This window comes from Panulirus ornatus, chromosome 18 (genome assembly GCF_036320965.1).
Source record: "Panulirus ornatus isolate Po-2019 chromosome 18, ASM3632096v1, whole genome shotgun sequence".
Lineage (NCBI taxonomy): Eukaryota > Metazoa > Arthropoda > Malacostraca > Decapoda > Palinuridae > Panulirus > Panulirus ornatus.
The window spans coordinates 48,963,254-48,988,858 of record NC_092241.1 but is presented as its reverse complement, the minus strand read 5'-3'; the positions used below and the strand labels follow the sequence as shown (position 1 = coordinate 48,988,858).

Genomic DNA, 25,605 nt, shown 5'->3' with positions numbered 1-25,605 from the left:
AATATTAACGAAAGAAAAAAATTGGTCAAAGACACGACATGAAACTAGGAATGTGAATCTTGATTGCATGTGGAACAAGGACATTATTGACAGTTGGCGCTAAATAAAGATTAATCTTATTCTTCATTATAAATATGAAGGAAATGTATTTTCTTTTTCAGCAAGTAGAACACGAAGCTGCTTTTTCTTTTGTGAGTGAAACATTGTGATCCTCTCCACACAGTAATCAATACTGGAGCCTCTATTTACTATGATATACAAAAGCAAAAAGTTGACAGTCCATCATAGATATAATAGAAGAGACGGGTCTTCCTGGCATATACAATATGTTCACTTTTAATGATAAACGAAGAATTGAATCTCCACATTAAATAAAACCAGGGAACTGCTTGTCTGTATCACCCGTAAGACTCGAGTCTCTGACTGATTTTCACCAAGGAACATCCCAGCTGAGGATCGGCATTGGTCTTTGGTGCATACAGCAATTTGCCTATCTACAAGAGGTACTCCAAACTTTATTAGTCAATCATAATGTTATCAACAGTGATTGCCATGCCGGACAGCTGATGCTACGTTGTTAACAGAACCTCCTGTGAGACAGTGACAAGGCACTGTGGTGCCTGGAGAGCCAGGGAGAGACGAGGGGAAGCGTGGAAGAAGATTAAGCTGAGGATTTTGTTGCTGGACCTCTGCCATACAGCCATGAAGACGACTTCAGCTGCTCTCATCGTCTTGCTCCTGGTGGTGGGTGTTCCAGCAGGTGAGTCACATTACCAGGTGTACCACAACACCGCACACACCACCACTGTCACCACAGCGCCTCACACACCACCACTGCCACTACTGCATCACAACACCTCACATAACACCACAACACCTCACACAAGACCACTATATAGACCACCACACCACAAAGCCTACCCTACACACGTTTTCATCTGTCCACAGAGCAGTACCCTTAAACACGTAGTCCTTCTGTCCTCGACGCATCTCTCCACCAAGCATTTTTTTTAGCCTCACAGTACAGAGGAAGACACCACTTGACAGCCAGGGGTAGGGTGACCCTCCAGTGATACGGAGGACACTATACTCAGGTTGTTAGCACGATAACAGGGAGTCACAGGATGATGCAGCAGCAACACACTTGTGAGTCTGGCTTAGTACGGAGAAGGTCTAAGGATCATCCAGTCGTCTGTAATGCTTTCGTGTTAAAGGTTCATGCCCTCTTTTTCAGCACCTACACCTTCCTCTTGACCTCTTGCCGCTTTCTTTCATAATTTCCAGTGGCGGTTGATGTACTATGGTTCTCTCTATCTGTACGCAATCATAATTTTGTAATATATGAAAACGCCTAACTTCCAATCTACCGTTTCCTTGTGGTTTTTACCTCATCTAATGTACAATCGCTATATATATATATATATATATATATATATATATATATATATATATATATATATATATATATATATATATATATTCCTCTTGAGTCCACAGGGAAAATGAAGCACGATAAGTTCCCAAGTGCACTTTCGTGTAGTAATCACATCATCAAGGGAGACACAAGAGAGAAATATAACATCTCTTCGTTGTATATCGACTGACTTATATTTCTCTGTTGTGTTGTGTCAGGCGTAAATGGCGTGATGGTTGGGAGGGGACCTATAGCCAATCACGTCTCGACTGTGACGTCAGCCATCTCATTTATGTGTTTTTTCTCAGCCAGTTAGAACTGGCTCCGTGAAATTATTCCTATGCATACCTGGAGAGGTGCCGTGAGAGGCGATTTCCTTACTTGGCAGCACCCAAATAGGTAGTCATCTTCTCATGCCCTTGATGTTTTGTAATTTGTAGCACCTGTACTGCATTGAATTGATTTGTTTGTTTTATATATATTTCGTCCGTGCGTAAAGTGTGATAACTCATTGTCGGACTGAGAAGTGTGTCCTGACTGCATCTTATTTTTGCCATTCAGTATTATTATTATTATTATCATTATTATCATTATTACTATTATTATTATTATTATTATTATTATTATTATTATTATTATTATTGTGTGTGTGAAGGGAAAGATTCTAGGTTTGAAAACTTACCTAGATTGTGATAAAGTAACTTTTTGTGCCCTATGAAGTGACATTTTTTTTTGTATTATCTGTTTCTTTTAATGTTAAGTAGTTTTAATCCATGTGTTCAATATTATCCCTTAGCTGTAACCGTGTATGTAATAATATGTGTGTGTGTGTGTGTGTGTGTGTGTGTGTGTGTGTGTGTGATTCCGTTATCTAATATCATTTCTCACAATCCTGTTAGATTCCAAACTGCATCTAAGATCATGACTTAAGATTCCAGGCGGTTAAACCACAGTAAAGTCGACCCAATATGAGTCGACAGACGGGGTTGTGTTTCCTTCCTGTCCCAATTGCAGTGCTTGTCTTACCCACCCTCTCCTTTCAGTGCCTTGGACGAGGGACGTTGTACCCACATGCTCCACGGAATGTCCCGTCGCTGGCTCCCCCAAACTCTCTTACGTCCCCGAGAAGACCTATTCATACGAGTACTTGGTCGATTCGATGATCGAGTTGCTTGGCGTAGAAGATGGAGTCACGCAGACCGGTTGGTCCGCTCGGGTCGAGGTGACCTGGTCCACTCCGTGTGACATGGCCATCATCTTGAAGGACTACAAGGTAGATGGAGACGAAGGTGAGTGTCAAGATTCTTTCTTTCTTTTTTCTTTCCTTTTTTCTCATTGGAATAAAGTTGGAGCAGCATGGAAACGTGACTAGAAGGGAGTGTAAGGTATGAACATGACCTGGTATGACGCAACTATGGCAGGAGACGAATGTCCTCCTTCTAATGTTACCATGAAGTGGAGCCATGGGAGAAAAAAATATAACAATGAGCGATATGAAGGGAAAGGCATTTGTTTATATATGGAACTCCGTGTGTGGTTAGCGTGCCTGACCGTGACGTATTCACGGTCCGCTCAGGGTCGAGCGCATAGGTTCGAATGCTAGTTGCGGCAGATGGCCCATAATCAACCCAGCTAGTCATCCACCCATAGGGGTTGGTCGATAAAATGGGTACTGATTCAGTTCAGAATATATAAATATATATATATATATATATATATATATATATATATATATATATATATATATATATATATATATATATATATATATATATATATATATATATCCCTGGGGATAGGGGATGAAGAATACTTCCCACGTATTCCCTGCGTGTCGTAAAAGGCGACTAAAAGTGGAGGGAGCAGGAGGCTGGAAATCCTCCCCTCTCGTTTTTTTTTCTTTTTTTTAATTTTCCAAAAGAAGGAACAGAGGGGGGCCAGGTGAGGATATTCCACAAAGGCCCAGTCCTCTGTTCTTAACGCTACCTCGCTAATGCGGGAAATGGCGGATAGTTTAAAAGAAAGAAAAAAAAAAATATATATATATATATATATATAGAGAGAGAGAGAGAGAGAGAGAGAGAGTTAATGAGATGGCATCGATGAGAGCTTTAGTTACCCATGGCATCTAGGCAACAGATTTCTGCTTGTGTATCCTTCACAGAAAACGTTAGTTACTGTATCGTTCTGCTGGTACTGTAGTAACTTTTTTTCTCTCCACATTCAAACACACGCATCAGTTTGCGTCACGGTGTGTGCACAGCCACATTTATCACATCCCCAAAACAACAATCATAAATATTTTCATTATTTTTGTTGTTTATTTCTTTCTAGTCTTTAATAATCAACCCTTCTACAACGACACGACTGTGATACATGATGGATATGAGACTAGGCTATGATAACCTGGCATTTGACCTGAATATCGAAAGGGTCACATCAAAGGCTCAGACACCATACCAAGAGTCGCACTGTCATGGGTTAAGGGTCATGGTTGGTTGGCTGGTTATTTCTGCTTCAAGCCTTCTGATTACCTAGGGTCGTTAAGGCTGGTCGAAGTCATTTTCTGACCACCGACCTTGAAAAAAAAACTTAAGACCAGGTGTTCAGGCTATCTCTTAAGACCTTCCTCACTCCCACTGCTTATATGATCCTTCGGTTGGCAGCGTCGCACTCACGAGGTTAACATGGTGACAGACGATGACGACCCTTACCCTGCAGAGCTCAGAAAGAGAGTATAGTGGGTATGCAACACTACACATACATAATACATGATTAGATAAGACAAAAAACAACTAATAACTGTAGATAAGGAAACGGTATAAGCAACATAGACAATATCACACGATCACATGACGTCTTGTGTCTACTAGGCAACTTGCAGTTTGTATCACGTACGTACAGAAACACTACAACAAGCGAAATTGGTCACTGTTGCAGCAGAAGCAACGTAAGACTATTGGTGGAAATTACACAAAAGGGAAGACATTTGATATAAGACAGGTGACAGGTAGAGCTTCTTGATAACACAGAAATTCTGGGCAGTTGTGTAACAACTTATTACGCTGAGGTAGAGAGAAAAAAAGTTTGACATTTATATGAAGAATATGTATAACTGTCAAATGTTCTTGCACTCTGATGAAAATCTGCCACAAACATTCGCTTCCAAAAATATTGATATGGGTAATGATATCAATAAGGTGTTTAGGGCAGCTATTTCTAAAGGATTTAAGTAGATTCAAAATAGACCCAGAAATTGTGGAATATTTGGTGACATATCGATTCCATGTGATGTTCCTGTATCAGCGAAAGGAAAACGATTGAGACATGATATTATTCTTGACTTTTCACATATAGTCTTTCGGCTCAGATCACCTTTGTGCTGTGTTACATTTTATCTTTGTTTTAAGAACCTTTATCTCAGCCATTATTCGTGCCCTTGAAGAACCAATGATTGGTGTCCTCTTCCTCAGGTCCTGCTTACATTATGTAGCGTCTATCATGAATAAACGTCTTCCCCGAGTGTTGTCATTGTATGTCCTAACTACTGATGTCCTCGCAGGTCCTCCGGCTGCCACCTTCTTGGAGAGGTACCCGCTGGTGGTGGCGGTGAGCGACGGCCGTGTACATCACGTGTGTAGTCATCCTGACGACGACGTCTGGTCCATCAACCTCAAGAAGGGCGTCGCCTCCGCCTTCCAGAACTCACTACCCTCCCTGTCCACAGTGAATTCCGGACAAAACTTCAGTGAGGTGAAGGACGATCTTCGAAAGCAGATATATCTACCACTATTTGCTCAACCATGTTGGGTTGAAATAGATTTCTTGTGTTCGAAAATATAATGATCTTCCACAGTAGCTTGATCTCATGCTATATATTTTTTTTCCACATTTAACAAAACATTGCACGAGTCACACCAACATTTACAGACATATTTACACCTTTACTATGCGTATATATTTATTAAGAAAATGTGTGGAAGAATATGTAGCAACAGTACGATGCTTATCCAGGAATAAGAGCAATGGCTCTGGGTGCTGTACGATATAGATTGTTCCTAACATACAATACCATTTCTAGTATGACTGTCAGTTATATAAAGCATTATATAGACTCATATTTGCTCAATATCAACAGACGGACGTAGTCGGGAAGTGCTCCACCCGCTACATGGTCGAGGACGAGGAAGGCAGTGTTGTGGTGAGGAAGACGAAGGACCACCGCATGTGCCAGGAACGTTACCCCACCCCAGCTGAGACCCACGTCCCCTGGCTCAAAGGTCCTCTGCCAGTGGAGGAGTCGAGATCAGTGTGTGAACAGGAGATTAAGAACGGGATCTACTGGTCCGTCAAGTGTGAGGATAAGAACGTGATACGTCCCAGCTATGGAGCCTACAAATACGTCGTGGCCACACAGGAGTCCACAATACGACTCCTCCCAGACTGTCAACTGCCACCTACTAACAGCACTGTCTCACAAGGCAGAATGGTTCAGGCGAGTCTCCGATACAGCTACGACGCGCCCAAGAAAGACCCGTCATTGGTGTCCAAGCTGGATCACATCATGACGCAGATCTGCGACAAGACAAGAGAAAGTGTCCAGCGTGACGCTGCGTCTCTGATGGCCGAGGCTGTGCATCTCTTGCGCCGAGTGCCTGAGGAAGCCGTGGAACAAACCCTGGAGAAGATCCGTAAGAAGCAGTACTGTGCCGATTACACGCGTCTGGAAAACCTTTTCCTCGATGCGATCGCCTTCGTCCACGAATCCGGTTCCTTAAAGGTGATTGTACGGGAGCTGACGGCCAGACACGCAACTGGGCGACGCGCTCTCCTCTACTCCGCTGCCCTGTACCTACACCCACGTCCAACCTTCAGAGACATGGAGGTTCTACTGCCCGTGTTTGAATTCCCTCAGGCTTCATCCTCCGTTACTCTGGCTGCAGCCTCTATGGTCAATAACTACTGCCGTCGCAATCCAAAGTGTGAAGAGGAGGTACCAGTTTGGAGAGTTGCGGAAGCGCTGAACAATCAACTGCTGAGTCAGTGCTCTCCATTTAGTGGCGATGAGGTGCGAGAATCAGCACTGACAACCCTCAAGGCAATGGGTAACATGGGCGTGATGACGCCTGAGGAAGCCACGTCCGCCATACGCTGCATCCGGACGGAGGAAGTTGGGAATCACGTTCGCGTGGCCGCCGCTCAAGCCTTCAGGCAAGCAAGATGTAAACAGCCCGTGAGTAACGACGTTGTGATCCATGACAACACTAGATATGATAGATTTAGTACGAGGCTGCTGTTGATGGTATGAATTCATTCCAGTCGTGAGTCTCTCGTAATTTCGCTAATTTTCTACGTTCTGTTCTTCGACAGAATGTCAAGCATCTCGTCAACATCGCTGTCGACCCCGTCTTGAACACGGAAGTTCGTATTGCATCATATCTTGCGGCGGTGAGGTGTGCCCAGAAGGGGGATCTAGAAATCATAATTGCCAACGTCTCTAAGGAAGAAAACACGCAAGGTACGATGCCTTTCGACATTCGATTGAAATGTGTTAGATGCTATATTTCCTATAAATAACTATTAAAAGTTAAAAGTATATATATATATATATATATATATATATATATATATATATATATATATATATATATATATATATATATATACACGAACGAAGTGCATATGAACGCGCGCTTTCATGGAACATACAAACCTCCAGCAGCCAGAATCGAACCCCAGTGCGACCCCTGAGAGGCAAGCGGGAGCGATACGGCTAGGCTATGATTGCGATCATATCCTAGCAGTCGCTCCCCCGCCTGCCACACAGGGGTCCCAGGTTCGATCAAGAGTGTTGGAGGTTTGTATGATATATATATATATATATATATATATATATATATATATATATATATATATATATATATATATATATATATATATTTCTATATAGAACCAGCACTGCGACATTTGTAGAATTATAAGTAACAATATCCTATTTTTTCTTCACTTTTCAGTCCGTGGCTTCATCTTGAGTCACCTGCTGAATCTGCAGGAGACGAACGCGCCACATAAGGAATACCTCCGATACCTCCTGAGAAATGTTACGCTGCCCAGAAACTTTACGTCAGACTTCCGAAAATATTCTCGCAACCTCGACCTGTCTCACTTTGCCCCATGGCTCGGTGTCGGCGTTGACCTTCAATCCAACGTCATCTATGATGTGGGCTCCTTCGTCCCTCGCTCCATTGACGTCAGCCTCAACGCAGCCTTGGAAGGAACCTTCATGAATATAGGAGAGGTCGGGTTGCGTTTTGAGGGGCTAGAAACAGTAATCAAGAAAGTGTTTGGGCCCACTGGCTACCTCCAGAAAACCAGCTTGGTCAAAATCCTTCAGGATCTCTTTGCGTATTTGGAGAGAGAAAACGAATCGCTCGTTCATCAGCTCCAGTATACACCGAGGCCAAAAAGATCACACGTTTTATCTTTCCTCTCCAATTTGTTCAATGAAATATACTACAGTGGGAGTTCTGACTCTGTCCGAGCTGATGTATTTGCCCGTTTGATGGGCCAGGAAGTACACTTTGCCTCCATGTCTTCGAACCTGCGGGATATACGTGGAACGAGTCTCAGTGGACTAGTCGTCTCCTACGTGACCGAGCTTCTGCAGCGGATGAAAAATGTAAACACCAATTCTGCACGGACGGCCCAGCTGTTCCTTGACTACTCCCTCCCCACCACCCAGGGCACGCCACTCAAGCTACAGCTGGAGGGAACAGCCGTCTGTGGTCTGTCTGTGAAAGGAAACTTAACTGGAAATTTCTTGAAGTTGGAGGATAAGAAGGAGAGTGTTGCGATCATTCCAAGTGCGTCTGTGGAAGTCAGAGGCTTCGTCGGGTACGACAGTTCGCTCAGCAGAGCCGGGATCAAGATGATGACGACAGTCTCCAGCACCAGCGGCGGCATCTCCTTGGCCGTCAAGGCCAAAAACGACACCGAGTTTGAACTTTACTGGAAACTTCCAGAGAAGATGGATCTTATTGACGTAAACAGTGAGACGTATCTTATGAAGGGCGTGAGGGGCGAACCAGATACGAAGATCACACCAGCGTCCATGAAGGACATCAGGATCAAGAGCCACTCCTGCGTCAGCAGTTTTGATCCTGTGCTCGATCTCAGCTTCTGTTATGATCTGGACGCCCCAGACATCTTCCGCAGCAACTTCTTGCCCCTGGGCGGACCGACTGTTGCCAGAGTGTATATCAAGAAATCAGATCCATCCTTAAAAGGCTTTAACATGACGGCCTCCGTCCTCAGTCAAGAAGGAGGTTCAGTTGTTTCTATTAAGGTAGAAACATCTGGGTCTACGACGCCGAAGGAATCAGAAGTGACGCTATTATACATCCAGGAGGGAGACGAGTCGTACGTTGCTTCCGCCACACTTGAGTCTTCCTTCGTCAGCAGCGTAGTATCCACCACCGTCAGAAACAGCGAACATCACAAGAGCGTCGAGGGATACGCTAGTTTCAGCTCAAATTCTACAGAAATGTCTCGCGGAGTCAAAATGGATTTTCGTAAAATATCAACGAGGAGCAACAAGGAGTACCAAGTTCACGTCTACAGCAACAAGAGGAGGAATTTCCCCCTTGACTCACAGATACTTGAAAGCAAGTTTGTCAAGAAAGTCATCAATTCTGAAACTTCTATTGATCTTCTCTGCAGAACGAATAATGCTCTAAAAGATTACCTTGACCTAAGGTTTGAAGGTACAGTATTTCCGAATTACACAACCATTTACTTGAGAGTATATATAGGTGTGTCCATCGACATATATACACATACTATATAAAGAACTATAGAGACTTTGGCAGTCATATGTCACAGCCACATGATGTATTTGGAAGAGGTTGACACTGGGGTCTGATCTCCAAACTTCTCACTTTCGGATTCCTCCCTCACGCTGTTCTGTCATACCAAGCTTCTTCCCTGGACGGTTCTTCTTTATGAGACTTAAGGACTCAACCTTTCCCGATCTCATGATCGACAGTGGCGTTCACCAAGGCTTTGCTGTGACCCCTACTCTCTTTCCTCTTCTTATCAATTATAGTTTTCCTTCGATGATTGAGTGGTAACTGGATAAACGCTTACGACTCAAATCTACATTCTCTCCCATTTCTCAAATTTGCTCCATCGTTACCAGTGTTTATTCCATCGAAGTTTCCTTCTCTTCCTCGGTCAAAAACTTCCCACAACTTCTGTTTCGTTTAGTATCTCTACGGCACCATCACACTATGCAATAAGCATACATAGCATCACGCAACATTTCGCATAGATTCTACGTTCGCATTACCAAGTTTGCCTTTAAGAACCTGGGAATCTTATTCAGGTGTTCCTAATTCTTCACATCAAGACAGATGCTCATATACCAAAACACTGACTCATCCTTGAGAGGGATACTGCTTTCAGTACCTGGCAAGGCTTTAGTGCCACGTCTTGTTCAATATAGTCAAGTGTAAAGTAACCTCAGGACTCGACCCCCTACCTGTACGAGGTGCTGTTGCATCTGTAGCCTCTCCTGTACATGTGGTAGTTTCAGTTTGCCCAGAACTGACTGCCTGCAGGCCTCTAGCCAGCGATTGGCTAGGTCCGACAACACTCGACAAATCAGTGTGTTCCATGATTTTTGTGAGGTCGTTGTCAACTCGAAGGGGAAGGTTGCTGTCTGTTTTGTTCCCATTATAGCAATACTCTGATAATATTTTCTATCTTCTAATGCCAGTCCAAGCGATTGCAACCTCCTAATTTTTCAAAGGACAAGGTTTCAAGTCTAATCAGAAACTCTTACACTGTTCCCTTCATTATTTTCTCATTTTCTCTCTAGCTTCATCCATGCTCTACCTTAAATGCAAATCTTGGCGTGAGTGTAGCCTTATCCATAAGAATTGTAATAATGCCATTGATCACCAGAATAATCATATGTTCATCATAACTGACACACACATTCCCACTGCTGTTTGCCTGCAGTCGGGACGGATCTGTGGTACCCACCTGCCTCCGTCATTCCACTGCCAACAAACCTGCGGAAGTTTGAGTTGCACGGCGGCCTGGGAGGCTGGAGCGTTACCTCCTCTGTCCGTAAGACGAATGGATCAGGCGTGACATCCGAGTACTCCTCTGTGTTCAAGGTAACACGCAGGCAAGAGGATCTCATCTCTGCCGGGGCTACCTTTACCACCAAGGGCAGACCTGATCACAACTTTGTCGCACAAACTAAAGCAGAGGGTAAGTTTTTTCTTCTTTCCTTCCTCATGATGTTCATAATAAGCCTGTTTTTACTGTCTGAAAATTTATGAGTCACTTGCGGTATTTCAGTACACCTTTTTACCATTATTTGACAAAATGCCTTTTAAGAAGATATGAGCATATTCAAGCTTATCAGTTTCCGGACACAAATATTTATGTGCTAAGCGACTTTGGTTTAAATCCAGTCATCCACGAACGCGTGCCAAGTTTACCAGTAGAAACGGTCGTATTTTATGAATCGGTTATCCATCTGTGACTTGTCTATAGCTGAGAATTCCTTAATGAGCTCATAAGTCAATATATCATGTTAAGCGAGCGAAAATATTAGAATTTCAATCTCAAATGATCTCGTCTCAAAACAAATTATTCACATTCCTTTGTTTAGCTATGAACCATATTCACTATGAAAAGCAAGACTTAAACTTATGATTAATACGGCATAACTCCATTGAAAAATTGTGTGAAACGACAAGCAGCCAATATATGACAAGGAAGAACGAATAAATGGCAGAAGAAATATACACACTGGAAACAAGATAAAAAAAAGTTCCATAGGAAGTCGATATGATTTAATGTACTTGACAAATGGATAGTGAAAACGTCTCAGAGGATCCCATTGGTTTCTGTAGGTTTATCATACAGTTTTAGGAAGACAACTACACAGTATCGCTGGGGAGTGAAATTTGCCACATCGTAGTCAGTATCTGGGAGAGACAGACGGGCGCGTCAAAAGTGGTGCGATCCATGTCATTGTGGCATTTCCATCAGTCGATGACAACTTGCTTGTCTGTGTCACATTGTGTACCTGACTTATTTTGTTACTGTTCGATCGTATTGTCTTCACACAAGTACACAACTCCCCTCTGTGGAGTTATTCCCGTCATAGTAGGGTTCAAATGATTTTAAAAAAAGTCACATTTTCATTGATGATATATGTCTTTCACTTGTTAGAATGCTATGTAGATAATATATGATTGTAGAACCTATTCATTTAAGAGAATCGATTGAGACGAATACATTTTCGTCCTACAGAAAATTCTCTACCTATGTATACATTGCATATCCCATAGATTTCAGAATAGAAGTTCTAAAATAATTTCTAGCATAGTATGTTTTTTTCAAAATTATATTTAACAAATAATTTCTAGCATAGTATTTATTTTTCTTCAAAAGCACACTTATTTTTCCACGACTTTTATTTCCCTGTTTTCTATCAGTGAAGCTCGGCAGCGTGAAGTTTAAGGCCGCCTCTGCTGTACATTATGAGGACGTGAGAATAGGCGGATTCATGCAAGCGCATGGCTCGAGTGGCAAGGTTGTGGAGGTGGCGGCTTTCTTCACGCACACTGGGAAGCCCTACACCGTAGAAGCTTTGGTGAGTCCCTTGACGACATTTAGAATATCTCGTTCAAATCCTAATCAAACATCTCCCTCCCAAGCAGTATGATATACTTTCCATGATTATTTCAACTATAGAAGCGTTTCTTGATATTATATTCCAATTTTAAAAAGAAAAGTGGTAGATTTTGTGAAAGGTCATAGATTTAAGTGGAAACCTCAGTATTATGATCAGTTTTAATGTTGAATACGAATATACGTTTGAAATATTGTTCGAGGTTCATTAAAACCTGGAATTTGTCGTTACGTTTTAAAAAGATTATGTCATTTTCGCTCGTTATATTTATCGGTTATCTGTCGTCGGCTAGAGGAATCATTTTTGGGATATTTTCCATGATTGATTGAAGTACAGAAGAGTTTCACTGTATTTCGATTTTGAGAGAAAACTTTTTGGACTAGTAAATAAATTGAACTATTACCTGTATTATATATATATATATATATATATATATATATATATATATATATATATATATATATATATATATATATATATATTTGTGTGTGTGTGTGTGTGTGTGTAATCATTGCATCTGTGTGTCTTACGATCTCGCACTGTCGGGTTATATACAAACTCTCCTCGGTGTTTCCAGGTGGACGTCCCGCGGTACATGAAACCCGTCAAAATTCAGGGCAACTTCGAACTGGAGGATGAGGACCGCCTCCTGGTTGAGGTAGGCGTGAAGCACGGGGAGAGCGTCGTCCTCCAGATCTTTGGGCCACTCACTGGTGTGGTGTCCATAACGACTCTGCAAATAAAGGTCGAATTCATGGTCACCACCGTGTCCAGTGGGGCTCACAGGGTGTCCTCCACCATCCTCATCACCAACAACACCCTGGGCTTCACCATCCAGCTCAAAACGCACCAGGATCCGGTATTCACCGTGGAGTGGACCACGTCATCCATCAGCTCCTACGAGACGATCGCCGAAGCTGTTTTTATCTTGCCTGATCTCATCGACTTCAGGACAGACCTGGTCTTTAACGACGGATTCGTATACAACAGCTTCAACATCCTGCTATTCCCTAAGAGCTCTGCCCCTCGTAAGGTGAAGGGCTTCGCTAACCTCGACTTGGACGACCAGAACATTCGAGTGGACCTCTGGTGGGACGCTGACAGAGACGTTGAGCAGAGGATTATCGCCGACGTAACGCTCTTCAACTCAGCACATCCCAATCAATCCTCCATCCGGTACGTGCTGATTATATATATATATATATATATATATATATATATATATATATATATATATATATATATATATATATATATTTATTATTATTTTTTTTATTATACTTTGTCGCTGTCTCCCGCGTTTGCGAGGTAGCGCAAGGAAACAGACGAAAGAAATGGCCCACCCCCCCCCCCATACACATGTATATACATACGTCCACACACGCAAATATACATACCTACACAGCTTTCCATGGTTTACCCCAGACGCTTCACATGCCTTGATTCAATCCACTGACAGCACGTCAACCCCGGTATACCACATCGCTCCAATTCACTCTATTCCTTGCCCTCCTTTCACCCTCCTGCATGTTCAGGCCCCGATCACACAAAATCTTTTTCACTCCATCTTTCCACCTCCAATTTGGTCTCCCTCTTCTCCTCGTTCCCTCCACCTCCGACACATATATATATATATATATATATATATATATATATATATATATATATATATATATATATATATATATATATATGATCCCTGGGGATAGGGGATTAAGAGTACTTCCCACGTATTCCCTGCGTGTCGTAGAAGGCGACTAAAAGGGGAGGGAGCGGGGGGCTGGAAATCCTCCCCTCTCGGTTTTTTTTTAATTTTCCAAAAGAAGGAACAGAGAATTGGGCCAGGTGAGGGTATTCCCTCAAAGGCCCAGTCCTCTGTTCTTAACGCTACCTCGCTAATGCGGGAAATGGCGAATAGTTTGAAAGAAAAGAAAAGATATATATATATATATATATATATATATACCTATGAGTCTACGGGAAGATGAAACACGATAGTTCCCAAGTGCACTTTTGTGTAGTAATCACATTAGGAGAGATACAAGAAAGAAATATGTCAGTTGATATAAAACGAAGATACGTATATATATATATATATATATATATATATATATATATATATATATATATATATATATATAAATATTCTAATTAGGCCTTGAAAGTCTCCAGGGTGTAAGTATTTCCCCATTCAGACGACCACTCGTCAACGAAAGTAACTTTTAACAATTCCTCATAAAAGCAACGTTCTCTGGAAACCCTGACAACTCGAGTGGTTCCAGAACATAGAAACCTGACTCTTTGGTAATGGATTACTGGCATCCAGAGTTTCTACGAGAAGTAGATAGACTAATACCCAGAATATTTCCTGTCACTCTGACATGGTTCGATTTCAGGGGAAGTGTGCAGCACGGACCCGATACCTACCACATCAACTTCGAAGTCGTGTCAGCGTACATGCTCGACTACGTCTTCAGTCAGAGGAGCTTCTTCCTCTCGCTAGAGACGCCCATCCGAACGACCTATATCATAGACTTCAGGACCACCGTTGAAAAGAAATCGACCTCAGTCTTGAGAGAGATCAGCCTTAATTACAAGAACATGGAGGGCCAGGAATACGTTTTCTTCTTCGCAGTGAGAGTGGACGAGGTGAAAGGTCCTGACAACTACAGGGTTGAGACTCAGTTCAGCTTCACTCCACCTGACGGACAGACGTCGACGGTGAGCACCGAAGTTAAGCACCAGCGAACGCCATGGGAGCAGGGCTTGTACCTCGTGGTAAGGCTAATGTATTATCTCTGTAATATACGTAAACCAGACCCTCGCCTACACGACGCATGACAGAAATGTTAATGTCTAGATTCTCTATGGCAATTTCTATATACTTCTAGTGACGGTAGTGTTATATAATAGTTGTGTTATAGCATAAAAGTTGTATGCATTTCTTCACTAACTATAGCTGAAATATCTCATATACATTACACCCATTCATCAGTGTCTATAGATCAATTAGATATACATTATTACAGGGAATGGCTCAGGTTCCTACGCTGAAGAACCCGCTAGTGGTGAAGTTCACATCAAGCAACAGGAGAAACTCGTATATTGTCGATTGTACGGCGAAGATGAACTCCTCTGCCCCACTGTTTACCATAGACTTTAAGACGTATCCTATAGGTGGTATACGATCCTTCGATATCGGCGTAGACATGGTAGTAATACGGGACTTTTTCAACGCCGTTGTAAGGGCGTTGGACCCGGGAGGAAAATTTTGTTCTAGTACCTTCTGCGTGGTGGACGAGAGCCACAGTCGTGAGTACCGCTACCGCTACCACAAACCCTCACACTCCGCCTACTCTATGCTGCTCCGGTACCCGTCCCGCACTGTGCAGGCTGAAGCCTCATACTCTCCCTCACACGCGAGTCTCACGTTCTATCCTAACAAGGACGAGAGCGAGGCCAAATACAGGGTCGGTGTTCAGGCCTCTCACAGTTACTGGGATCAGCAGTCGAGTTATCAGGGCCACCTCAGCCACCCAACTCTGACCAGAGATGTACGAGTTGAGGTTCAGGTTGGAGGCCACGGAGACAACCTGACGGGCACTTTTGAGCTGGACGTCTTCCCCGACACTAGAGATAAGATACTAGGCAAGCTTAACTCAACCAGGATCTCCAACAACTCCGTTCGAACTGAGGCATTGATAACCTGCAGGGTAAGTCTTGCCTTATGGGCGTCATCATACGTATCAGTGAGGGTAGTATGTGTGCATCTTGAATGTATCTACATATATGACACACACGCACTCGTGTTTGCATTGATACCCGCTCGCCCAGACGCATAGCAATGCTCTCTCTCTCTCTCTCTCTCTCTCTCTCTCTCTCTCTCTCTCTCTCTCTCTCTCTCTCTCTCTCTCTCTTTTCTCTTCTCTCCCTCTGTGTCTGTGTGTTATATTCCAATTTCTACAAGACGGGACAGAAGAGGAAGCCAAGCAAAGTGTGCTCATCCTTCTCGAAAGCTCAGGTTAGGGGAAGTCTTAAAATGAGTGTGTGGCTCTAACCCAGATGAGAATTAAGACCTGGTTGTTCAAGAACCTGGATGTTCTGGCTTTGTTCTCAGTGCGAGTTAGAGTGTACCGTTGGCTTATGGACGCCTCTTGTTCTGAGCTACATCTACACACACACACACACACACAGCAGCAGGCACTGAGGGAGACTTGCGTCTAAGGTCATTCTTTACTAACCTTCAGCGATGTCCATTTTCGCACTTCTGACCTTCATTACCTCCTTCCGCTACTGTCCCTCTCTTTCTCTGCTTAACTCCTGAAAGTTCGCGAATGTCATGCAGGTCTTGATACAGAATCCTTCTTTGTTTTGGTAAGGATAACGTGCGCGCTCCCATACACACACACACGGACCCGCTAGACACATGAGCCATTCTGTAGCTACTGTCATAAACAAACCATAGAAGACATTACACAAGCCTCTAATATTGTCTATACTAATTTGTAAATAAAGCCATAATAGATATAGGTCCTACGTGGGGTTGACATGACATTGTGGGCGCACTGTACGTGACAGATTATTCTGTTAATTTTTCGTGCGATGTTTTTGCGTCGTAAAGACTTAAAAAGTTGAGTAGATTCCTCACCAACATTTGGAGGAGGAGACAGAGAGGAGTAATAGTCAGAGATATTATATGCCTCATCTTGCTCTAATTACGAACATAGACGCACTAGACATAAGGACAAAGTAAGTCAGTTCACTGTAACGTTCTACACTGGCACTACCCCCTCCGTGTGAGGAAGTTGGACTGTCTTCATTTACCGCGTTGGTGTCTTGCCATCCACTCGTATGATTTGTGTAGTTAGCTGTGCCTCATCTTTCATTGCTCTTGCTCATTTCATATTGTAATTGCCCTCATGTGATCACTTTTCAATAGTGTGGTGAACTTTACGGTGCGCAGACTCCATATAAGGCTCCATTTAGAAAACACAACATGCTTAGAACACTCTCCAACCTGGTAAGACCAGGATCACAGTAAGCTTTACGTCTGTAGTTACAAAAGACACAGGTTACGTCACCACATTAAAGGGGAAAAACCCTACATCAAGCAGCAGCTGTCACTCGAGAACGAGACTAGTGTTATTCTAAATGGTATTTGAAATGGAGTGCCAGTTTGATACATAAGAAAGAAAACCTACGTGTATTTTTTGAGGGGGCGAGGAGTCTAATTCTCAACTATTCTTTTTTTTTTTTCCAGTTACTAAGCTTCGTTCCACAAGTGACTCTGGTCACCGCCGACGCTCCACACACAGTTGGGTTTGACGTCGAGTTCAGGAGGACTACCGAGTCAGAGGTGTCCTTCAGCATGGCCGCCAGGTACGATCAAAATTATGCTGAGGAAGCGACACTCGCTTTCCTTATAAAGACTGAGGAACAAGGCCCTGTGCTCGATGTATCTGGAGTGGTGGAGCCAGTGGAGGTTCCCGAATGCCGCGGCTTGAAAATCCGAGCTGTGGCACACACGTTGCTCTTCGGTAACTTCGACGTAAACACGAAGGTGTGTAAGTCCGTCTTCATCGAGATCGCGTCTCACAATCGGAGCGCCCGAAACGTCTACACGGCAAGGTTCGGTCGCCGCACACCAACAAGTGTTGAGGCCAGTGTGTCCGTGTACGACCTGGATCAACGACAGAGGCACGACATCATCATGGCGCGCGGGAGGGTCGTCCCGGGCGTCATACTCGAAGTTGATGAAGCGTATGAAAAGAAGGAATTCCAGACGCTGCAGGTAAGCTTACGCGCTCAGTTGGTATATTATTATTGACAATTATATTCCCCTTGGAATCATCATGTATCATGAGAAAAATTAAGTCACAAACAGTCTAATTAGATTCATCAATTAGTACACTTTACCATAGTCCTGAGGTTGTGTTGTACGCTACAGAAAGATGTCTTCGAGAAGTGGCAACTCTTGAGGAACTCCACATCATCCTGCGTTGCGAGGGCGTACCGCTGTGTGGTGGAGGAGGCTCGCGAACACAACGTCACCTTCCCTCCTCCGCCGCTCCGGATGCTGGCAAGGCAGATCATCCTGGACCTGGGAGAAATCAGGGACGACCTCCTACAACACGGCCTTATCCCCTTGCGTGAATACCTCACCCGCGTCCTGGAGAGCCCCGTAACCTCCCATGTAGCGCAGGTGAGCTACAACACCTGGCTGGTCGTCCGCAGTATACAGCAACAGCTGCCCACTCGCGTAGCAAGGCCTTACCAAGAGCACCAGGACTGGAAGGAGGAAGTCAAAGGATTTAATCACCTCCTCAGGGAAGGTAAGACGTGTGACACTTGACAGCTCTTTCTTAATATATCATCTTATCTCTGTTATCTGTATATATCCTTAGATAATTACCCCAGGACCAGTATCTGTGATAGAGTCCTCGTGTTATCTACGACATTTCTAAAGGCTCCATCAGCCCAAGGATGCGCTGCTTACAGCATCAGGAAAATGTGAACTCCTTTGAAGTAAGAAGTTCTCTGACGAGGCTGTCCCCCAAAAAAGGTGCAGACTCGTCAAAGGTGACTCGGCACTCGCAGGGTAAGATCTTGCAGGTGGAGTCCGGTAACACTTGTATATGTCATAGAAATGTCCTCCAAAGGACAGTCAGGAGCGCTAACCACTCAACCACCGGTGCTCATAATGGAGAAACGTCGATTCTATAACAAGTAATCGAACAGCCATCGTCCCTTGGCTTGTCTGGTCGCTGAGGGTCGGATGGACGCTAAGACTCGAGCTGAACTTTAAGACCCGGACCGAACGCTAGGGCAAGCTTGAACGCTAAGACTCTGACTGGACGCAAAGGCTCGGACCGAACGCTAGGGTAAGCCCGGACGTTAGGGCAAGCTTGAACGCTGAGGCTCTGACTGGACGCAAAGGCTCGGACCGAACGCTAGGGCAAGCCCGGACGCTAAAGCTCGGACCGAACGCTAGGGAAAGTATGGACGCTAAGGCTCGGGCCGAAATTGAGGTTCGAACCGAAATTAAGGCTCGGACTGGACTTTAAATCTCAGACCCTGACGCCGAAGCTCAGACCCGACAAGAAATGCTTAGACCGTGGCCAGAAACTTCTTTCTTTAATCCATTCCATTTCCCCTTTGAATATAACCACCGAGACATATGTTTTCTTCTTTTAGCAAAATAGTTACACAATGTGCCATACCCTGCGCCTCTAATATATACATAGGCATTTCTGGTGATCTTTAATTACACTAAATTCTTCATATACTCCATACATAGCCGTTTCTGGTGATCTTTAATTACATTGAATTCTTCATCAACTCCTTCACTCACTCCTCATATCATGGTCATTTCCGTAGACTGATAAATACATACCAAGAAAACACCTTCTTCAAACAGTCGTCTGACTCTTACACAGCCGCTGTGAAGGTCGTGCAGACGATACAAACTGGAGACCTGCGTGGGACGCTCCGCCACCTGCTGGAGAAACTGGAACACACGAGGATATTCCAGCTGCTGAAGACGGACATAGACGCCCTGTGGGAGCAGTACCCTGAGGAGTACGAGGCCGTCAAGCAGGTCGCGTCCAAGTTCAGTGAAACCCTCGAGTCAGACGTCGACGTACTGAGGGAGAGTCCCAACCTCCTCTGGGTCCTCAAGCTCATCTTCGCCAACATCAACTCAGTATGTACTACATCCATCTATGTTAGAATGACGTGTGTGAATATGACACGGGAGTATATTAACTATATATGGGTGGGTGGATGTGTATCTATGTATATTAATGAATGTGTGATGGCGTATGGGTTTGTGTAGGTTTGTATACGTGTGTTTATGTATATATTTTGCTAAGTGCTTCTGGAAGAGAGTTTTGCACTAGTAGGAGTCCTAGCCTCTTATCTCCGTCTTGACGTCATGTGTGTCTTTGGATAGTCAAACGGTAGTCGTATGTACTTGATCTCCACTAAGCTTGTCCCACGAGTTGCTGAATAACTATTTCTTCACGTCTTTCCTTATCTTACTACCTTCCAGCTCATTCCATGAGTCTTTCGAATACTTTCCAACCTGCAGGTGAATAAGGGCAGAGGTGCCTGATGGCATACATCCTCCAGACCCAAGAGAGGTGTGCCTTCTGAGCCAGCTCCAGTCTTTTCTCGCTTATTTCGTCTCTGTCTCAGAAACCCGAAACTTTTCCTTTCTCTTGGAAGCACGCCTTAGTGCAGCCCATCTTAGAGAGAGAGAGAGAGAGAGAGAGAGAGAGAGAGAGAGAGAGAGAGAGAGAGAGAGAGAGAGAGAGAGAGAGCTCTGACCCTTCTAATTATCGTCCCATTGTTCTTACGTCTCCCTATCTCTAAGATCTCAAAAACTCTCCTTAACTCGCACCATCTCAAGTCCTTCGGTTCCCATTCTCCATTCTTTCTGATCACTAACATGGTTTTCGTGGTGCAAGGCGTGCAAATGATCTCTTCTATGGCACTCACCTCTGGCCCTCCTCTCTCAGGGATTTTGGTGAACCTTATCATGGTCCTCGACAATTCCAAAGCATTATACAGTGTGTAGCATAAAAACTTCTACTCTCTTTTAACTACTTTCATTTGGCTTTTCTGCTGCTCTCCATCATCTAATAAGTAGCTTCCTCTCTACTTGGTCCATTGTACTTGTGCTTCTTCTCTACTTGGTCCATTGTACTTGTGCTTCCTCTCTACTTGGTCCATTGTACTTGTGCTTCCTCTCTACTTGGTCCATTGTACTTGTGCTTCCTCTCTACTTGGTCCATTGTACTTGTGCTTCCTCTACTTGGTCCATTGTACTTGTGCTTCCTCTCTACTTGGTCCATTGTACTTGTGCTTCCTCTCTACTTGGTCCATTGTACTTGTGCTGCCTCTCTACTTGGTCCATTGTACTTGTTCTTCCTCTACTTGGTCCATTGTACTTGTGCTTCCTCTACTTGGTCCATTGTACTTGTGCTTCCTCTACTTGGTCCATTGTACTTGTGCTTCCGCTCTACCTGGTCCATTGTACCTGTGCTTCCGCTCTACCTGGTCCATTGTACCTGTGCTTCCTCTCTACCTGGTCCATTGTACTTGTGCTTCCTCTCTACTTGGTCCATTGTACTTGTACTTCCTCTCTACTTGGTCCATTGTACTTGTGCTGCGTCTCTACTTGGTCCATTGTACTTGTGCTTCCTCTACTTGGTCCATTGTACTTGTGCTTCCTCTACTTGGTCCATTGTACTTGTGCTTCCTCTACTTGGTCCAATGTACTTGTGCTTCCGCTCTACCTGGTCCATTGTACTTGTGCTTCCTCTCTACCTGGTCCATTGTACTTGTGCTTCCTCTCTACTTGGTCCAATGTACGTGTGCTTCCTCTCTACTTGGTCCATTGTACTTGTGCTTCCTCTCTACTTGGTCCATTGTACTTGTGCTTCCTCTCTACTTGGTCCATTGTACTTGTGCTTCCTCTCTACTTGGTCCAATGTACTTGTGCTTCCGCTCTACTTGGTCCATTGTACTTGTGCTTCCTCTCTACCTGGTCCATTGTACTTGTGCTTCCTCTCTACTTGGTCCATTGTACTTGTGCTTCCTCTCTACTTGGTCCATTGTACTTGTGCTTCCTCTCTACTTGGTCCATTGTACTTGTGCTTCCTCTACTTGGTCCATTGTACTTGTGCTTCCTCTACTTGGTCCAATGTACTTGTGCTTCCGCTCTACCTGGTCCATTGTACTTGTGCTTCCTCTCTACCTGGTCCATTGTACTTGTGCTTCCTCTCTACTTGGTCCATTGTACTTGTGCTTCCTCTCTACTTGGTCCATTGTACTTCTGCTTCCTCTACTTGGTCCATTGTACTTGTGCTTCCTCTACTTGGTCCATTGTACTTGTGCTTCCTCTACTTGGTCCAATGTACTTGTGCTTCCGCTCTACCTGGTCCATTGTACTTGTGCTTCCTCTCTACCTGGTCCATTGTACTTGTGCTTCCTCTCTACTTGGTCCATTGTACTTGTGCTTCCTCTACTTGGTCCATTGTACTTGTGCTTCCTCTCTACTTGGTCCATTGTACTTGTGCTTCCTCTACTTGGTCCATTGTACTTGTGCTTCCTCTACTTGGTCCATTGTACTTGTGCTTCCTCTACTTGGTCCAATGTACTTGTGCTTCCGCTCTACCTGTTCCATTGTACTTGTGCTTCCTCTCTACCTGGTCCATTGTACTTGTGCTTCCTCTCTACTTGGTCCATTGTACTTGTGCTTCCTCTCTACTTGGTCCATTGTACTTGTGCTGCCTCTCTACTTGGTCCATTGTACTTGTGCTTCCTCTACTTGGTCCATTGTACTTGTGCTTCCTCTACTTGGTCCATTGTACTTGTGCTTCCTCTACTTGGTCCAATGTACTTGTGCTTCCGCTCTACCTGGTCCATTGTACTTGTGCTTCCTCTCTACCTGGTCCATTGTACTTGTGCTTCCTCTCTACTTGGTCCATTGTACTTGTGCTTCCTCTCTACTTGGTCCATTGTACTTGTGCTGCCTCTCTACTTGGTCCATTGTACTTGTGCTTCCTCTACTTGGTCCATTGTACTTGTGCTTCCTCTACTTGGTCCATTGTACTTGTGCTTGGTCCATTGTACTTGTGCTTCCTCTCTACTTGGTCCATTGTACTTGTGCTTCCTTTACTTGGTCCTTTGTACTTGTGCTTCCTCTCTACTTGGTCCATTGTACTTGTGCTTCCTCTCTACTTGGTCCATTGTACTTGTGCTTCCTCTCTACTTGGTCCATTGTATTGTGCTTCCTCTCTACTTGGTCCGTTGTACTTGTGCTTCCTCTCTACTTGGTCCATTGTACTTGTAGTAGTCGCTGATGGACTAACTTCCCTTCTTAATTTATCAACAATAGTGTTCCTCGGGGCTCTGTCCTATCTCCTATACTCTTTCTTCTCTTCATAGATCATCTCTTCAGTATCTTAACTCTTTTCACACTTACGCTGATGATTTCACTCTACACACTTCAACTCACGTTCCCTCCACTCCTCCTAATCTCGTTTTCTCTCACGTACTTGATAAATCTCCTCTCTCAGCGGGGAAGCAGTAACCTGGCCATATTCAGTGGTACCTACTCCTTTCTTCGAACAGTTAAGCTATGTTTTTTCTCCCCCATTTCATCTTTGCCACTTCCTATAACCCTTCTATAGATCAGGTATGCAAAACACCTGCGTAGCATTGATTAATTTCTAGATTCTTTTTTCTCTTATGTTTTATTTTTCTTCCGCCTGAGGAAGCCTTTGATTCGGACATGTTTTTGCCCATGCCACGTCAGTCTGGAAAAAAAAATATTTTTTCTTACGTCTGTAGATATATTACTAAACTTCGACAATGACGTACATCATTTTGCATAGACTCGTATCTTCCTGAGGTTGTGAAAGAGGTGACGCTGAACCCGGCGACGCTCCTGCAGAACATTATGTGGGCGTCTGGCTCGTCCATCGGCCGTCCGACTGACAACATTATGGAGGTATTCTACGCGCTCCATCCCATCCGGATCGGTTATCTTCTGCCGCCCTTCAGCAGCACCGCCTTGATCATCGGCCGCACGGAGATCCTCACCTTCGACGGCAACAGGTTGCGCGTGCCCATTTCGCCGTGTGAGGTTCTCCTAACGGTCTACGGTGCCAGTAAGCTCACCATGGCCCATCCAGACCCCAAGTCTCCGCCTCAGATCACCTTCACATCTGCCGCCACTACCATCACCATCCTGCCTGACTTCAGCGTTGAGGTCAACGGGCGAGTGATCACCGACTCAGACGTGACGATAGGCGATGTGAGTGTTCAGAAGACCTATCTTCAGGTTAAAGTCATCTCACCCTTCATGACGGTGCGTGAGTCCACGGCGGAAAGTGTTGTGTCCCTGGAGGTGTCCGGCTGGACCTTCGGCCACCTGGCGGGTCTCTTGGGTACTTACGATGGCGAGGCTGGGAACGACTGGTTGATGCCTACCGGCGCACGAGCTTCCAGCCTCCAGCAGCTGGTGAGGTCGTGGCAGGAAGACCAGCAGTGCCAGACCCCCACCATCTCCCCCGTGAGCCCCGTCCACACCACGGTAGAGAGGATCGCCCGCTGCCACCCACTGCTGGGGATGTGGTCACGGTGCAACGCCGTGGTTCCCTCAGCGCCCTTCCTCAGCCTGTGCTACGTGACGACCAGCCCCTGCGACGCCGCCCAGGCCTACCGTACTATGTGTGCAGCGAGGGGTATTGGGCCGCTCTTCCCAAGGGGATGTTGACCCTGAAATAATAATAATAAACGGTGATAATAATGCTGATGTTGATAATAATAATGATAGCAATAAGTGATGATGAAATTCCTAATGATAATGAATAGATAGTGAGCATTACGGACATGTGATCCCATAAGTCTTGTAGATGAATGAAGTCATATAAGACGTACAAATAGGCAGTTATGTTAGCCTAATTGGTTTTGTGAATAAGGCTTACTGGAAAGCAAGAAAGACAATTATGCATCTAGTCACAAAAATGTGGAAAAGGATGATAAGTCCAAATGTTTACTGTTGCTCTGTTCTCCTAGTTTAATTGATTTAAGACAATAAAAAAACAGTGTTTTTAATGTTGCCTTCTAATACAACAACACCATCAATAAAACCTTAACTAAAAGTAGGGCAAAATGTATGAAAATTGGGGAGTGTTTACGTCGTCCAATGTAAGGCATGTAAAGATGTAAACAATGGCCCGACCGGCAAAACAGTAACGGAGATATGTTATTGGCACCGTCATGTCATTCAGTACGCAGGGATGACCACAAAAATGCGATCACTAAACAATGACACGAAAACGATCACCCTGTAGACCATAACAACCCAGTCACATTACACCCCTTATCTGATTGTCACCCGCAACGTCATTCAATGTCTTAATTGTAAATACTAAGAACTTAAATTTGTCCTCATGTAACTTTAAAGCATACTTTATCATTAACTAAAACATTATGAAGGAATTATCAAGAAAAGGCAACATACGAAAAGTAGTTGAACACACGTTACCCAGGCCAACCAACCCCACACAACCTACCTTAACCAATAGACTAACACCACCCCGCTCCTCCTCCCTCCCCCGCACTTTCCCTCCAACGGGCAGCCAGTTTATTGTCTGACATAACACTAACAAGACGGAATTTTGTGTGGTGCTGTTGGGATTAAAAAACTTCATAGTGTTTGCAACTGATGGGGCGGATTGTCTCCGTGAAACATGTTGTGCTGCATGTATGGAAAAATTGCATGTGAAATTATATATATATATATATATATATATATATATATATATATATATATATATATATATATAATGAGGGAAGTTGAAGCTGGTAGTTTGGGGCATACACATGGCGACAGTAACATCAATACGTCCATTACGTATGATGGAAATCTTACTGTTATCTGAGCAGGTATGTAGCCTAGTTG

The 25,605-nt window shown here is 44.1% G+C and overlaps 1 protein-coding gene across 1 annotated transcript; it reads left to right on the top strand.

Moving 5' to 3' along the window:
• The first annotated feature begins 574 nt into the window (after positions 1-574).
• Positions 575-24,755, top strand: LOC139755063 (vitellogenin-like). The gene is made up of 15 exons (XM_071673122.1): positions 575-760; positions 2,458-2,703; positions 4,977-5,167; positions 5,553-6,647; positions 6,785-6,932; positions 7,429-9,177; positions 10,436-10,693; positions 11,932-12,089; positions 12,706-13,304; positions 14,525-14,906; positions 15,158-15,841; positions 17,389-17,919; positions 18,076-18,460; positions 19,565-19,830; positions 23,548-24,755. Exons 1-15 carry the CDS (start codon positions 703-705, stop codon positions 24,412-24,414), a joined length of 7,617 nt encoding a protein of 2,538 aa, XP_071529223.1. The 5' UTR covers positions 575-702; the 3' UTR covers positions 24,415-24,755.
• The last annotated feature ends 850 nt before the right edge of the window (positions 24,756-25,605 follow it).